The sequence below is a fragment of the Nerophis ophidion genome, linkage group LG16, assembly GCF_033978795.1.
Source record: "Nerophis ophidion isolate RoL-2023_Sa linkage group LG16, RoL_Noph_v1.0, whole genome shotgun sequence".
Taxonomy (NCBI): domain Eukaryota; kingdom Metazoa; phylum Chordata; class Actinopteri; order Syngnathiformes; family Syngnathidae; genus Nerophis; species Nerophis ophidion.
Window position 1 is genome coordinate 7,316,688 of NC_084626.1, and position 15,702 is coordinate 7,332,389.

The 15,702-nt window shown below is 38.7% G+C and overlaps 1 protein-coding gene across 9 annotated transcripts in view; it reads right to left on the reverse strand.

The window, feature by feature from the left end:
* Positions 1–2,249: 2,249 nt before the first annotated feature.
* kif21b (kinesin family member 21B) overlaps positions 2,250–15,702 on the reverse strand; it is a 265,011-nt gene continuing 251,558 nt past the window's right edge. For 8 of the 9 annotated variants that reach the window (XM_061922660.1, XM_061922656.1, XM_061922658.1 and 5 more), the window contains 2 exons: positions 10,867–10,990; positions 2,250–6,217 (listed from right to left, as the gene is read on the reverse strand). In XM_061922660.1, coding sequence (XP_061778644.1) covers positions 10,891–10,990 — 100 coding nt within the window. In that variant the 3' untranslated portion in view covers positions 2,250–6,217; positions 10,867–10,890. The remainder of the gene's footprint in view (positions 6,218–10,866; positions 10,991–15,702) is intronic. The other variant, XM_061922659.1, reaches the window with a different exon arrangement.

Consider the following 15,702-nt stretch of genomic DNA (forward strand, 5'->3'; position numbering starts at 1 on the left):
AGCTTGCGTCATTAGGATTAGCTAACATGCTAACTTTCTTTTTTTAGTATTATTAACTTACAACGGCATTCTTTTTGTATTGTTTCAGTTCCTTAAATTCACCAACATGTCACCGTAGAGTTACTAAGTCTGTTTTAGCTGATTGGACAGCGAGCTTGGGCAGGTAGTAGGTTCATGACGATGACTTCTGTTTTGTTTGAGCACCCGTTTTACTGCTGTGTTTCAGGCACCGTTTGGAAACAGTTAAAGTATGTAAATAAACATTTACAGAATCTTTCGTACCGGTTTATATCTGCAGCTTGTAGTCCGGTGTGGCTAATATATGTAAAAATATGTTTTTCTTCAAAAATTTGGTGGGTGCGGCTTAAATACCAATGTGCTCTATAGTCCGAAAAATACCGTATAAAGGTTTGGTACTTTGTAGTTGACCAATGACAGACTTTTTAAAATTCAATTGGACTTTTAAAGCTACCTGGCAAGACACAGAACTGCACAATGAAGTGAGATTTCACAATTATAATTTATGCTGTGCGTTTTATCAATGCACACTAAATATCCTGTCTTTGAATAGAAGTGTAGGTGGAAGAGGGATTTAAAAATCCCTCCACTATAACCTGGTTTCCCCCCAAATAATCTTTTCTGCAGACCAACTGGGAGACATGTGAGAGCGCTAATTAAATTTGACTTCAGAGAACCGCAGTGGTTGCGAGCAGCTGGAAGTAGGCGGGGGGAGGTATCATTATTCGGTAGGACTACTTGCATTGAACTGGCGTACATGCTTAGGATAGGTGGCGCTAGGTGTGGCTGATTACACTTCACCTACAAATGAGGCTGGCTGAGTGCGTTTGTGTCCTAAAACTCTGTGATCTGATCTGGTGTGAGGACTTCGAAAACAGTGGAACCTCTAAAGTCAAAATTCCCCATTGAAAATAATGTTAAAGTGTTTAAAATGTGTCCCTTTCAGAGTTTTGCAGTCGTTTTTTGTGATTTTCGCAGCATAAAACGTCTGATTTCTTAGCAGCATTCTAAAAGAGTTGCAGCAAAAGTTGCAATGTTGGAAGGCTTATTTTGTCATTAACATTGCCTAACTTGTGAATTTAGGAATCTGGAATTAAGAATTAGTTGTTTAAACACTGACAGTATTTTATCAGTCATTCCCCCAGGATCTTGCTGAGATGCCTGAATTTGCAGAGAATCCTCCCAAAAATTGCAATGAAAAGTGCACTTTTGGGTTTTTGTTCCAATAAAATTGCTGAGAAAGTGAAAGTTGCATTAAACATTGTGATTTTTTCCTATGTATTTGTATGTAATTTGCTGAAAAAAAGCAATGAAAGAACACAAGCATCTGATCAACATAGCAGACAAACGTACAAAATAGGCTTCAAACAAAGTATACGTGCTACTATACAGCAAAGAAAAATATATCTTAGCCTTTAGGTGAGAAAAAAACTATTTCAATAAACGATACAAATATTCTTAATCAGGGGTCTCAAACATGTGGCCCGCGGGCCACATTAATTTGCAGCCCGCACTTTGATATGACAATTTAATGTTGGTACGGCCCGCAAGTTTATTATGAACGGCGCTTGACAGCGTCATACTTGCCAACGTCCCCGGGAGTCCCCTGAATTTCAGGGTATCCATTCTCTCGAAATCCCTACCGATTTATACCAAATCAACAATATTCAGGGAGTGCCATAAGTGAACTGCCTTTAACGCCCTCTACATCCTGTACAGACAGCATGCAAGCCCAGTTATAAGTTGCATCTCGCTGTGCAGTACGCACGTGTGCTATTGCAAGACATATTTGATCAACAGCCATACAGGTCACACTTGGGGTGGCCATAAAAAAAACTTTAACACTGTTACAAATATGTGCCAGACTGTGAACCCACACCTAACAAGAATGACAAACACATTATAGGAGAACATCCGCACCGTAATACAACATAAACACAACAAAATAAATACCCAGAATCCCATGCAGCCCTAACTCTTCCGGGCTACAATATACACACCTCCGCTACCACCAACCCCCCGCACCCCACCCTCCCTACTTGCGTCGGTTGAGGTGGTGTATATTGTAGCCCGGGAGAGTTAGGGCTGCAAGGTGTTCTGGGTATTTGTTGTCTTGTGTTTTAAGTTGTGTTAGGGTGCGGATGTTCTCCCAAAATGTGTTTGTCATTCTTGTTTGGTGTGGGTTCAAAGTGTGCCGCATATTTGTAACAGTGTTAAAGTTGTTTATACGGCCACCCTTAGTGTGACCTCTATGGCTGTTGCCCAACTACGTCTTGCAGCCACTAACGTTGTTCTGCACAGGTCTCACACAACATGATGCATTGCTGTCACATTGGTTGAGTGATGTAAAAGCGTGCACGATGACAAATTGTAGAGCAGTAGTCCTCTTATTGAGGGTATGCGTACCTCTGGTGGTACGTGATGGTATGCGAGGGTATGCCAAGGGACAAGTGAAATTTGTTAAAAATCTTCTAGAAAACAGCAGCTATTCATAAATATTTAATACATATATTTATCGGATAATACTTCAACAAAATATGAATGTATGTCCATAAACTGTGAAAAGAAATGCAACAATGCAATATTCAGTGTTGACAGCTGGATTTTTTGTGGACATGTTCCATAAATATTGATGTTAAAGATTTCTTTTTTTGTGAAGAAATGTTTGGAATCCAGATGGATCTCTATTACAATCCCCAAAGAGGGCACTTTAAGTTGATGATTACTTCTATGTGTAGAAATCTTTATTTACAATTGAATTACTTGTTTATTTTTCAACAAGTTTTTTAGTTATATTTATATCTTTTTTTTCCAAATAGTTCAAGAAAGACCACTACAAATGAGCAATATTTTGCACTGTTATACAATTTAATAAATCAGAAACTGATGACATAGTGCTGTATTTTACTTCTTTATCTCTTTTTTTCTGACCAAAAATGGTTTGCTCTGATTAGGGGGTACTTGAATTAAATCAATGTTCACAGGGGGTACATCACTGAAAAAAGGTTGAGAACCACTGTTGTAGAGGACGTTGAAGGCAGTGCAGTCACGGCAGCCCTTAATAATGTCGGCCGGGTAAAAATTGGGACAAATTCTGTAAAATGGTGCACTGAAATCCGGGAGTCTCCCGGAAAAATCATGAGGGTTGGCAAGTATGTTGCTAGGGCGGGAAAGCCATTCATAGAAGGTGAATTCATTAAAAAATGCATGTTAGATTTTTTAAGAAATCTTTTCTTGCGGCCCAGCCTCACCCAGTTTCTGCATCCAGTGGCTCCCAGGTATATATTGAGTTTGAGTCCCCTGATCCTAAAGGACATTACTATGGGAACAACACTTTGTGGACAGAGTTGTGAGGTCGTGCATAATTTGCAGAATTTGCGTGATCAATATCATGTGTATCATCAATATCATCGCAAAATCCTCGAGGGACTGTTTGTTGTCACTGGCCCTAAAAAATAAATAATTGATTAATAAAGACGGGGAAAAGTTACTAAATCGTTGGATTATTTTCTTTTTTCAATCAAATGAAATTATCTAAAAAAAAAAAAAAAAAAGATTACATTTGTTTTATACAATTATTTTAATCGACTGAAGAAAAAAATATATAAAAAAATTAAGAACTGCCTTTTTTTGTAGATACCAAATTCATTTGATTGAAGAGAAAAAAAACCCAGCCTTAGAGTAACTTTTTTTAAAACACTGTCATTTTTCCCCCTAAAATATTTTCCTGAAAATGTGATGAAAGTATTTCTATTTCCATTATTACTACTGAGGAAAACTGCATACAAATTAAAAAACAAAACTGAATTTATTATGTAAAAAAAAAGATACAAATTGTATTTTTAAAATAATAAATCCATTTGATTAAAGAAAAAACTAGCCAAGCTTTGTTAAAATTTTTCCCCCTCCAAGAAATTCTAATTGTCTTTTTTTTGTCCTAAAATATTTCCGCCGAAAATAGGTAAGTGAAAAAACGGGATTGTTTTAGGTCAAAATATATATATATTTACATTTTGTCCTTTTTAGATAACAAACTAATTCGATTAAAGAAAAAAACTAGCTTTTTTAAATTTCTGTTATTTATTTTTTCCCCCCAAGAAATATTAATTTTGTCTTTTTGTCCTAAAATATTTGCTCAAAATAATGTATTGAAAAAAAGTGGTTGTTTCAAATTCAAGTCATTACAACATTTCTTGTGTTTATTATTTCTACTAAGGAAAATTGAATAGACATTGGAAAAAACAAAATCTACAGAAAAAAAAAAAAATAAACATACATTTTGTCTTTTTTAGATAGTACATTCATTTGATTAAAGAAAACAAAAATAGCCAAGCTTTGTTTAACTCTTTCCCCCAAAAGTGATTAATTGTACCTCTTTTTTGTCTGAAAATAATTTTCTAAAATTACATCTGGAAAAAAGTGGTTGTTTTATTATTATTATTATTACTTATTGCAATATTTATTGTTCTACTGTTTCTACTAAGGACAATTGTATAGCAATGCATTTTTTTTTAATTATTTAAGAAAAATAAAACAATAAAAAAGATTGATTTTGTCTAATTTTTTCTCTCCTAAAATATTTCCGCAAAAATAGGTATTTAAAAAAGGGTTCTTTTAAATTTAAGTCATTGCAATATTTCTTGTTCTATTAAGGAAAATTGTATGGAAATAGAAATATACATCATACATCATACAAGAGATACATTTTTCTTTTTTAAATAATATATGAAAAAATATATTTTTTTTAAAAACCATTGAGTAAAATGTTTTCACAAAACTATTGTCTTCTTTTTTGTCCAAAAATAGGTATTGGACAAAGGAATTGTTTAAATTCAAGCCATTAAAAAGATTTGTATTTTTTTATTTTTTAAATTATATTAATCAAAAAAAAGAAAAAGAAAAAAAGAATAGCTAACCTTTGAGTAACTTTTCCCCCAGAAAATATTGTCTTCTTTTTTGTCTTAAAATTGTTGTATTATTTCTAATGAGAAACATTGTATACAAAAGAAAAAAACATATTTAAAAATAGATTATTTTTTCTTTTTTAGATAAAAAATGTGAAAAAAAGAAAGAAAAGCCAACCTTTGAGTAACTTTTTTTTCCCAGAAAATATTGTCTTCTTTTGTCCTAAAATATTTTCCCAAAACAAAGTCTTGAAAAAAAACAATTGTTTTAAGAAGAAGTCCTTGCAGCACTTCTTGTTGTGTTATTTCTCCTGCGCAAAACTGTATAAATTGCAAACAATGTCCTGTGCTAGACTGACATTAGGGGTTCCACTGTAGTATCCGAGTAACGAGTAACGTGACTAGATGAGTACTAGTAGGTGTGTTCATTTAGTATTTGAAGTATATTATGTGTGAGCCACTCTTTACACGCAGCATAGAAAAGTGGAGTTACCAAAGCACCTGACCACAGTTGTCTTCAGGGGTGGTTCCTATTTCTGCTGCCGTAGTACTTCCCGCCAAAGAACATGAACTCCGCTGAGATCCTCCAGGGACAGCATGACCTCCTTCCTGCTACTGGATGCATGCTTCCCCGTTTACAAGGTCAGCAGCCAGACCGTCTTGATAACCAGCGGATGCGTCCGCAGGGACGACGAAGAAGAGCAAGAAGAGGCAAGCACCAGGTTTTTGCACGAAGAGACTCATAAATATGTCCTCGCCCACGCCGGAGCCAAGTTCCAAACAACTGAGGTAGGGAAATGGAAGGTCAGAACTTCTTGCTGGTCATAATAAAGGCGGGTGAAAAATCAACAAACCAGGATGTCAGGTAATAAAAATAATCCTGATTGGAGAAATTGATGACTTTCACACAAAAAGTTCCAAAGTTCTTCTGCTTTTTTTTTTGTTTTTGTCCAAAAGCAGTTGAAAGAGCAGGATGTGGATCTTTTCCTTCAAACGACATCAGGTGTGTTAGGAGAAGATGCAAGTTCCTCGTCCAATTTGCGTCACTTTCATATTACATTGGGGGGAACTGAAGGGAAACATTGTCTTTTAGGGAAATGTTCCGTTTTTTCACAGTGACAAAAAAGCTTTGCCTTGGCGGCGAGAAGAGGAGTGTGGAGGGGGGGGTTGGGGGGTGGCGGCGGCGTGGGTCACAAATCACAGCTGACATCTGACGCTGCATGAAAAACCGCCATCGCTCGCGTCGTCATCTCTTCCTCCACACCTTTGACAGCCAGATCTTCACCTTCTTGTCGCTGCGCATGGGGAAGGGAAGTGAGGAGACAAAATAAAAAAAAAACAAGAGGAAAAATAACATCAATGAGAGGCGGTCTCTTTCAGGACACCGCCATTTTTGTCATTTTGAAAACCATGACTAATACTTGAATGTCAAACTGTTCCAAAATCTTACTGTTACACAAAGCAAACAAGGTAATGCAAACTATTGCTTATTATTTCTTAAGACCCATTTTTCGGACCATAAAGTGCACTTAAAATCCTTTAATTTTCTCAAAATGGACACTGCGCCTAAGAGCCCCGTGCGCCTGTATGTATTAATTCTGGTTGTGCTTATCAACCTCGAATCAGTTTTATTTGGTACATGGTATAATGATAAGTGTGACCAGTAGATGGCAGTCACACAAGGGATAAGTGTGGACTGCAGGTTAACGCTTGTTCAATAAATGACACTAGCAAGCAACACCACAACCTTGATGTTTCATTGAGAATATAGAACATTACGTGCTGAAAACTCTGTCAACATGTTTTAGTAATACTTTGGTAAGCTATGAAGCCGCACCGCTTGATGGATTGTAGCAGCATTACGACTATTGTAGTCAGATCTACTGTGCTTCAACGTACGTTTTTTTTAAGGTGTGTGTATAAGAACACCAAAATAACACCTATTAGGAGACATTACCTGGCATTTTGTTTCGCAATGTTATGCAAAAACAACTTTTCTTACCTAATGGTACCTGCTGATGTGTATTTGGTATCTGCATAAGTCCAGAAAAATTGCGCACTTCCACCATTGTAGTGAATAAGCTCCCTCTCTTTTTCTATCCTCTTGTTGCGGGGAATTCATCCTCTAATGTTGCCATTTTTAATACAAAGTAGCGTACAGTTCGAACAGTCAGTAGACTCGCCATGGAAGCCCTAAAAACTGCGGATACACCATGCCTGACAGGGAGAAGACGCTGTTGAAGTGGAGGCACACAAATACGACCGCCCACAAAACGGCGCATCCTGAAGAGACGGCCAGAAAGCTGTTTGTAGATGGCCTGTAAAACATCATCTATGCAACATTTTGACCAAAGAACCACCATGGCATGTTATGTAGACCACTGTAATAATATATATAATGTATATATATATACATATATAATACGACCCTTTCAATGTGCCTTATAATCCGGTACGCCCTATGGTCAGAAAAATACGGTATATTTTTTTAAGTTTTGTAATTTCATATAAGCGGCTACTTTTTTCCCCAGGCTTTGAACCCTGCGCTTTATACAATGATGCGGTTAATTTAAGGATTTTTTCTGTTGCTCACATTTAATCAAAAGCATTTACACAATCATTCAGTCAGCCATTTACCGTGTAATGACTCACCCTCATCACGGAGAAGACAACAAAAATGCACAAAACACAGCTCCAAAGTAGAAGACGATTGACCCAGCGTTCAAAAAAATAGTTTAATTAATTAATTAATTAAACTATTTGATGGAATAATAAATGAACACCATACTAGAAATGTTCGGAATTGGATGATCGACTTAAACATTTTAGATGAAAGTGACATATCATGGAATGAGATTTGGAAAAATGCCAATAAGCCCTTTAAAAGCATTAAAAATATGCTGACTCAATTTAAGATATTGAATAGATTGTATTTTACATCTTCTCTGCTGTTCAAAATTGGTGCAGTAGATAGCCGAGGCAACTCTTGTTCATTTATTGTGGGAATGTCAGAGAATAAAAGAGTTATGGTTGAAAACAACAAAAGAAGCAATTCCTTAACATAAACATCCCAATGACACTGCAAACTTGTATTGTTGGGGAGCTCCATCAATTTAGTAATGTGTCTTCAAAAAGTAAAAATGCATTTCTTTCAACATGTATAATAACAAAAAGGGTAATATTAAAGAAATGGATAGAGGTTGATAGTCCAACACATTTTGACTGGTATACACAAGCTATGGAGATGATATCAGTAGAAAAAACTGCATTTAGTTTTGATAATAATGAATCATATATTGGAATACGGAATCCATCCATCCCATCCATTTTCTACCGCTTATTCCCTTTGGGGTAACGGGGGGCACTGGCGCCTATCTCAGCTACAATCGGGTGGAAGGCGGCGTACACCCTGGACAATTCGCCACTCGCGAACAACTCGCAGGGCCAACACAGATAAACAGACAACATTCACACTCACATTCACACACTAGGGCCAATTTAGTGTTGCCAATCAACCTATCCCCTGTTGCATGTCTTTGGAGGTGGGAGGAAGCCGGAGTACCCGGAGGGAACCCACGCATTCACGGGAAGGACATGCAAACGCCACACAGAAAGATCCCGAGCCCGGGATTGAACCCTAACTACTCAGGACTTTCGTATTGTGAGGCAGACGCACGAACCCCTCACCCACCGTGAAGCCCGAATATGGAATCCATTATTTAAATTTGTTTTAACTATTAAATTACCCCAAAATATGAATGATTTTTATCTGTGTGAAAATATTGGACACAGTGTGTTGTCGCGGCCCTCCGTTCTTTTGTTCGGGATAGAAAAATAATTGAACATAACATTCAGCGACGTACAGGGACTGGCCACTTGTTTATTGTTTGGAATAGAAGAATAAAAAAATGGCCGGTCCAAACACATTAATCAATTCAGATAATGGATAGGAGATCCGGGTTTTGTTTTCTTTAATTATCAAACTAGAAATGGAGAAAGTGGATTAAATATTGCGTTAAAATGTTTTTCTAATTTTCTATTCCAAACGGAAAAAAATGGCCGCGACGTACACGGACCGGCCATTTGTTTTTCATTTGGAATAAAAAAATAGTTTACCACTAAAATCCACTTTTCCGGATTTTTGGTTTGGAAATTAAAAAACAAAAAAGCAAATCTTAAGCAAAATTTACACCAGAGCATATCCAATATATATTATCGAGACCAGGGGCTCTTAACCTTTTTGACCTCAGGGCTCAGCTTTTCCATGACAGAGGGGCTCGGGGCCCATTCAAATATTAACACACAATTAGTCATCTTTTTAATCGTATTCAATAATTATATCTAACCTACTTTCAGTACAACAGGATAAACCTTGTCAAATGATATGAAAGCATGTGTTAATCAATAAGATTATCATCAGGCTAATTACAAAAATGAATACTAATTAAATATACTGCAAAAGAAGGGACTCAAAAAACTGATGCTAACTAAATTAACAATAAATACTGTATATGTTTTCAAAATAAACGGTCGGTAAAATTTAAGTCACATTAGTCATAATTTTTGCGCCTAAGAAACTTTTCTATGACTTAAGCCCCAGGCTTCTTCAGATTTATTGATATTGTCATTACTGCCGCACGTGGTGGGAAAGTGTATTACAACTGACTGGAATATACCGTATTCCCTTGAATAGCCACCGGGCATGTAATATGTGCCTGACTTGAGTTACTGGCAGGTCGAACTCGCTCCCCAAATTTATTAGCGCATGCTTACTTTTACCGCCGGATCAAAGTCGTGACGTCACGAGTGACGCTTCCCTGTCGTCATTTCCAAATTGGCAGAGGAGTTTTTTTTTTTTTTTTAGCTTTTACTATGTGTAAAACAGTGGTCTTGTTCCACAGCCATACAGATCACACTGATGGTTGTGATATAAAACAATTTGTCTTTAACATTCTTACTAATATGCGCCACACTCTGTGAACCCACACCAAACACATTTCTGGAGAACATTGGCTCTGTAACAAATTTTAAATGCAACATAAGAATTACCCAGAATTCCAATGCATCCATGACTCTTGGCTATATTATACACCAACCCCACCTCTCTGTGTGCCGGTTGAGACCGCGTGTAAAGTTGTTTATATCACAACCATCAGTGTAAAAGGTATGGCTGTTGACCAAGTATGCATTGCAATCTTGTATGAGAAGCAGTGATTTGCATGCGTCTGATCGGCACGCAGATAGCATGGTGTAAAGGGGGGTGCGACGACGACGTGTTGTAGAGCAGTGGTCCCCAACCACCGGGCTGCGGCCGCAGAATAATTATTAATTTATTTTTTTATATCACACTCAATTTTTTACTGCATACCATTGGTAAGCGCAGGGGTGAGAAGAGGTTTTAAAATTATTACCGCCTGCTTACTATTACCGCATGCCTTGAATAAGCACAGGAGTGAGAAAAGGTTTTAAATGAATTGGCGCCCGGCGGCTATTCAAGGAAAAACGGTATATTTTTGGGCAGCCCTCCAGGGTGTTGCTCGCGCCCCTATAGTTAAGAAAGACTGATCTAGACCACAAAGAAGTGTTTAAATGTAAATTGAAATCATCAAAGGGCCCCTTTAATTCATTGGAAATGCATGTTTTGAGAAAGAGTATACCTTACTTAGGGTATCTTTCTAATTTCCACATGTATGTGAGGAAGAAGAACAGCTCTATCCTCCTGAGAGGCAGCGTCCTCTGCAGTGGCCATTTAGAAGAAAAAAAAAAACCATACATGTCCACTGCACAGCATGCTGGTTCTCAGGGGGATACGCCTGAACCGGCAGCTTAAAGGCAGGAGAGTAGAAAAAAGGGGCAGCAAGCATTAAAAAGAACCGAAAAGTAGTAAAGGATAGTAGCATGAAAAGGCGCTTGAGGAAAGGAAAAGAAGGAAAAAAGAGAATACCAGAGGGAGGAGGGAAGGTGGTCATCATGGGAGGCTGGTGGCTCGGCTCTTGATGGCGAGGACCCGACGAGGAAGGCAGGGGGTTAAGCCAGGCACATAGTTCCATAACTTCACCCGGCAGTCACTGCGGTCATCAAGGGGGGGTGAGGAGGGAGTGAGGAGCAGGACGAAGAGGGAGTGAGCAACAACCAGGTAGTTGTCCAGTAGAATAGATGATGAAGAAGAAGAAGAAGAAGAAGAAGAAGAAGATGGGAAGCAAAAGGAGTAGAACGTTATCATCACAGAGAGAGCACCAGCTGCTTCAGAAGGTGAATGAATTATCATCGAGAATGACCTGTCTGCTCTGCAACAGTGTGAAAAAACAGGAAACATGATTATAGTTCTTAATGTACCTTCGAATGATGACTTCATCTAGCTGACATTTTCTGAAACAAATCATTCCCTCACTTGTATCAAAATCAACTAACAGGGTTTCTACATGTTTAAGTACATCTCATTTAACGCTTTTTAATGCCCTTATATATGCAAAACCAAAAACCAGTGAAGTTGGCACGTTCTGTAAATGGTAAATAGAAACAGAACAGAAATGGGTAGTAACGCGCTACATTTACTCCGTTACATCTACTTGAGTAACTTTTGGGATAAACTGTACTTCTAAGAGTAGTTTTTATGCAACATACTTTTACTTTTACTTGAGTATATTTATACAGAATAAAAGCTACTATTACTCCGCTCCATTTATCTACATTCAGCTCGCTACTCGCTACTGATTTTCATCAAAATCTGTTAAAGGCCTACTCAAACCCACTACTACCGACCACGCAGTCTGATTGTTTATATATCAATGATGAAATAATAACATTGCAACGCATGCCAATACGGCCTGGTTTAGTTTACTAAATTACAATTTTAAATAAGCGGTACGAAATGGATGGATGGATATATATATATATATATATATATATATATATATATATATATATGTATATTTATATACATATCGTATATGTATTTATATACTTGTAATGACTATATCGTAATATTCGAGTATACGTTCTCACGCAGTTGCTTTTAGCTGCGGGCATTACACTTCAGGCTCTTCTCACTCTTTCCTGTCTCTCATTCTCACAGACAAACAGGCGCACATTCTTACATACTGTCACGTCATACGTCACATACGTGTCCGCCCTCGCCGAGCAGAGAGGTAGCAGACTGGGCTACGTTAGCTGCTAACGTAGCTGCACGAGTGGGAAAACGAGAGAAAGAAGGTGCGGATCTGGTAACAAATGGAGGAAGACTTAATTCCCAATAAAAACAGCAGGGTTCCATCGTCTGGCGGTGGTTCGGCTTCAAGTGGGAATATGTCGAACAGACAACCGTAATTTATCAAGTTTGGGGCAAAAGTGTTGCTATAAAAAGTAGCATTACAGATAATATGTAGCATTATTTGAAAAGTCACTCACTAGAGAATGAAGAGAATTTCATAACGTTCGTCGTAACCTACCAGATAATGAGGGAAGAATACTTTTTGATTTTCTATTATGCAGCTAATTTTTATTTGACACTTAAAATGTCTCTGACAATCTTGCACTTCATGTATTGGAAATGACTTGAATGTTTGTGCCATTGCTTAATAACTTTTATAAATACACTTTTCGTCAATTAACTTGGTTGTGATTTCCCTCTCTGCATGAAAGTTTAAAAGTAGCATATATGAATGCAGTATGAAGATGAATGTTTTAATGCACATATATAATCATCATACTGACAGACGGACTGGGACGTAGAGGCTTCGCGGTGTCTTGACTGGGTGAGCAGGTGTCGGACACCTCAGTCTCCTTGGACGTATCCTCGCTCATCCATGCGGACTGGACATTGGCCGAGAGTGGAGTCGGCTGTCTTGGTTGCTTTGTTGGGTCTGCTTCTGTCTCTGGCCATCCCCCCTCCTCCCCAGCGGACGATGGCGTGGAACACCGCAGAGGCCACCACAGTGGATATGTTTCTTTTACTTTTTATTCATAGCTGTATGTAGAAGTGTCTGGTTGTATCTGCTGCTTTAATGTCTTTAATGTCCTCTGTGTTCTTTGATGTTTGATGTTTCCCTCTTACACACATGTAAGAGGGATGTGTACTATGGCTATGAGTTGTTTTTTTTCCCCTTGGCCTCAGTCTGCACCCCCACTCCAGGGCCCAGGCTAAGACCGATTTTTTTTTTTTTTTTTTTTTAAATGTATTTTAATCTTCTATTCTTTTCTCCCATACCGCCAACATGAATATTTCTCTTTTGGGCTATGCTTTCTATGTGATTTTCCTGTGGTTCCTATTTATTTTGATATCTTTCATGGTCAAAATTGCGGAAATTCCGTGTTTCCAGATCAAAATAACGCGGCAGACAAGAAGTGAGGCAGACACAGGCGGTGCCTCCACGGCTACACACAAAGTATATTGAGCGTGTGCGTGTGAGGGGGCGCGTTTGTGTTTTCACCAGGGAAAGGTGGGCCATGAGGCAGCACAGTAAGGGGAGATATATTGTCAACTTGCAGTTCAATACTTCAGCAATACTCTGACTCGCCACACTGGGAGAAGTGGGGGCGCTCAATCAGCAGACACGTCTTTCCAGCGGAAGCCAGACTTTCTTTTTTTAAGCTGTATTCATGACAAACATGGCATTTGTTTGCCAGCGTTTGTGGTTGTCTTTTGTCAGATGCAAAAATTATTTATAGCCTGGAATGAAATTGAATGAAATGAATGTGTCTGCCAATATGAAATACGTCTCGAAAGATGAAATACGTCTCGAATCTGGACTTTAAGACAAAATGAATGTGATCATACAAAGTAGATTTTCAAGGAGGATAGCTATTGCTGCTTCAGATACAAATACAAAAAGGTATGATACACTCACAATGCTTGATTTATTTTGTTAAAAGCAAATGGGATCAAAATGTATTTAATAAAAACGTTATCAAATACTTTTTGGACCCATGTATCATATCATAATATCATTATGATAACGTTTTTTTTTTTAAACAAATTACTCCCTGCTTTTTCCTGTTATTTTAATGTGCAAACTAAATCAACAATGCACATATGAATTTAAGTTAGAAAGTATCTATGTCTCACCTGGTATAAAGTTCATCGCATGTCACTGATATACATATATAAATATAGTATATACATACAAAACCCGTTTCCATATGAGTTGGAAAATTGTGTTAGATGTAAATATAAACGGAATACAATGTTTTGCAAATCATTTTCAACCCATATTTAGTTGAATATGCTTCAAAGACAACATATTTGATGTTAAAACTGATAAACATTTTTTTTTGCAAATAATCATTAACTTTGGAATTTGATGCCAGCAACACGTGACAAAGAAGTTGGGAAAGGTGGCAATAAATACTGATAAAGTTGAGGAATGCTCATCAAACACTTATTTGGAACATCCCACAGGTGTGTAGGCTAATTGGGAACAGGTGGGTGCCATGATTAGGTGTAAAAGCAGCTTCCATGAAATGCTAAGTAATTCACAAACAAGGATGGGGCGAGGGTCACCAATTTGTAAGTAAATTGTCGAACAGTTTTAAAACATTTCTCAACAAGCTATTGCAAGGAATTTAGGTATTTTAACATCTACTGTCCGTAAAATCATCAAAAGGTTCAGAGAATCTGGAGAAATCACTGCACTTAAGCGATGATATTACGGACCTTTGATCCCTCAGGTGGTACTGCATCAAAAACCGAAATCAGTGTGTAAAGGATATCACCGATTCAGTGAGAGCTGAAGATCCCGGCCAGATGAAGCCATCAGGACCACATCATCTGCAAAAAGCAGAGACCTAATCCCGCGGCCACCAAACCGGAACCCTTCAATGCCTTGACTGCACCTAGAAATTCTATCTATAAAAGTTATGAACAGAATTGGTGACAAAAAGCAGCCTGGGCGGAGTCCAACCCTCACTGGACCAAGCTCTGACACTGATCATACAGGGAGCGGACCGCCACAATAAGACAATCGGATACCCCATACTCTCTGAGCACTCCCCACAGGACTTCCCGAGGGACACGGTCGAATGCCTTCTCCAAGTCTACAAAGCACATGTAGACAGACTGGTTGGGCAAACTCCCATGCACCCTCAAGAACCTTGCTGAGAGTATAGAGCTGGTCCACAGTTCCACGACCAGGACGAAAACCACACTGTTCCTCCTGAATCTGAGGTTTCACTATCCGGCATAGCCTCCTCTCCAGTACACCTGAATAAACCTTACCGGGAGGGCTAAGGAGTGTGATCCCACGATAATTAGAACACACCCTCTGGTACCACCACCCCGGTCTGCCAATCCATAGGTACCGCCCCCAATGTCCACGCGGTGTTGCAGAGTCTTGTCAACCAAGACAGCCCCACAGCATCCAGAGCCTTAAGGAACTCCGGGCGGATCTCATCCACCCCTGGGGCCTTGCCCCCGAGGAGCTATTTAACTACTTCGGCAACCTCCGCCCCAGAAATAAGAGAGCCTACCACAGATTCCCAGGCCCCGCTTCCTCATAGGAAGACGTGTTGTTAAGATTGAGGAGGTTTTCTAAGTATTCCTTCCACCTATCCACAACATCCGCAGTTGAGGTCAGGGGAACACCATCCGCACAATATTCGGTGTTGACATGGCACTGCTTCCCCTTCCTGAGGTGGCGGGTGGTGGTCCAAAATCGCTTCGAAGCCGTCCGGAAGTCGTTTTCCAAGGCTTCTCCGAACTCCTCCCATGTCCGAGTTTTTGCGACCGCTTAAGCTGCACACCGCTTGGCCTGTCGGTACCTGTGAATTGCCTCCGTAGTCCTAT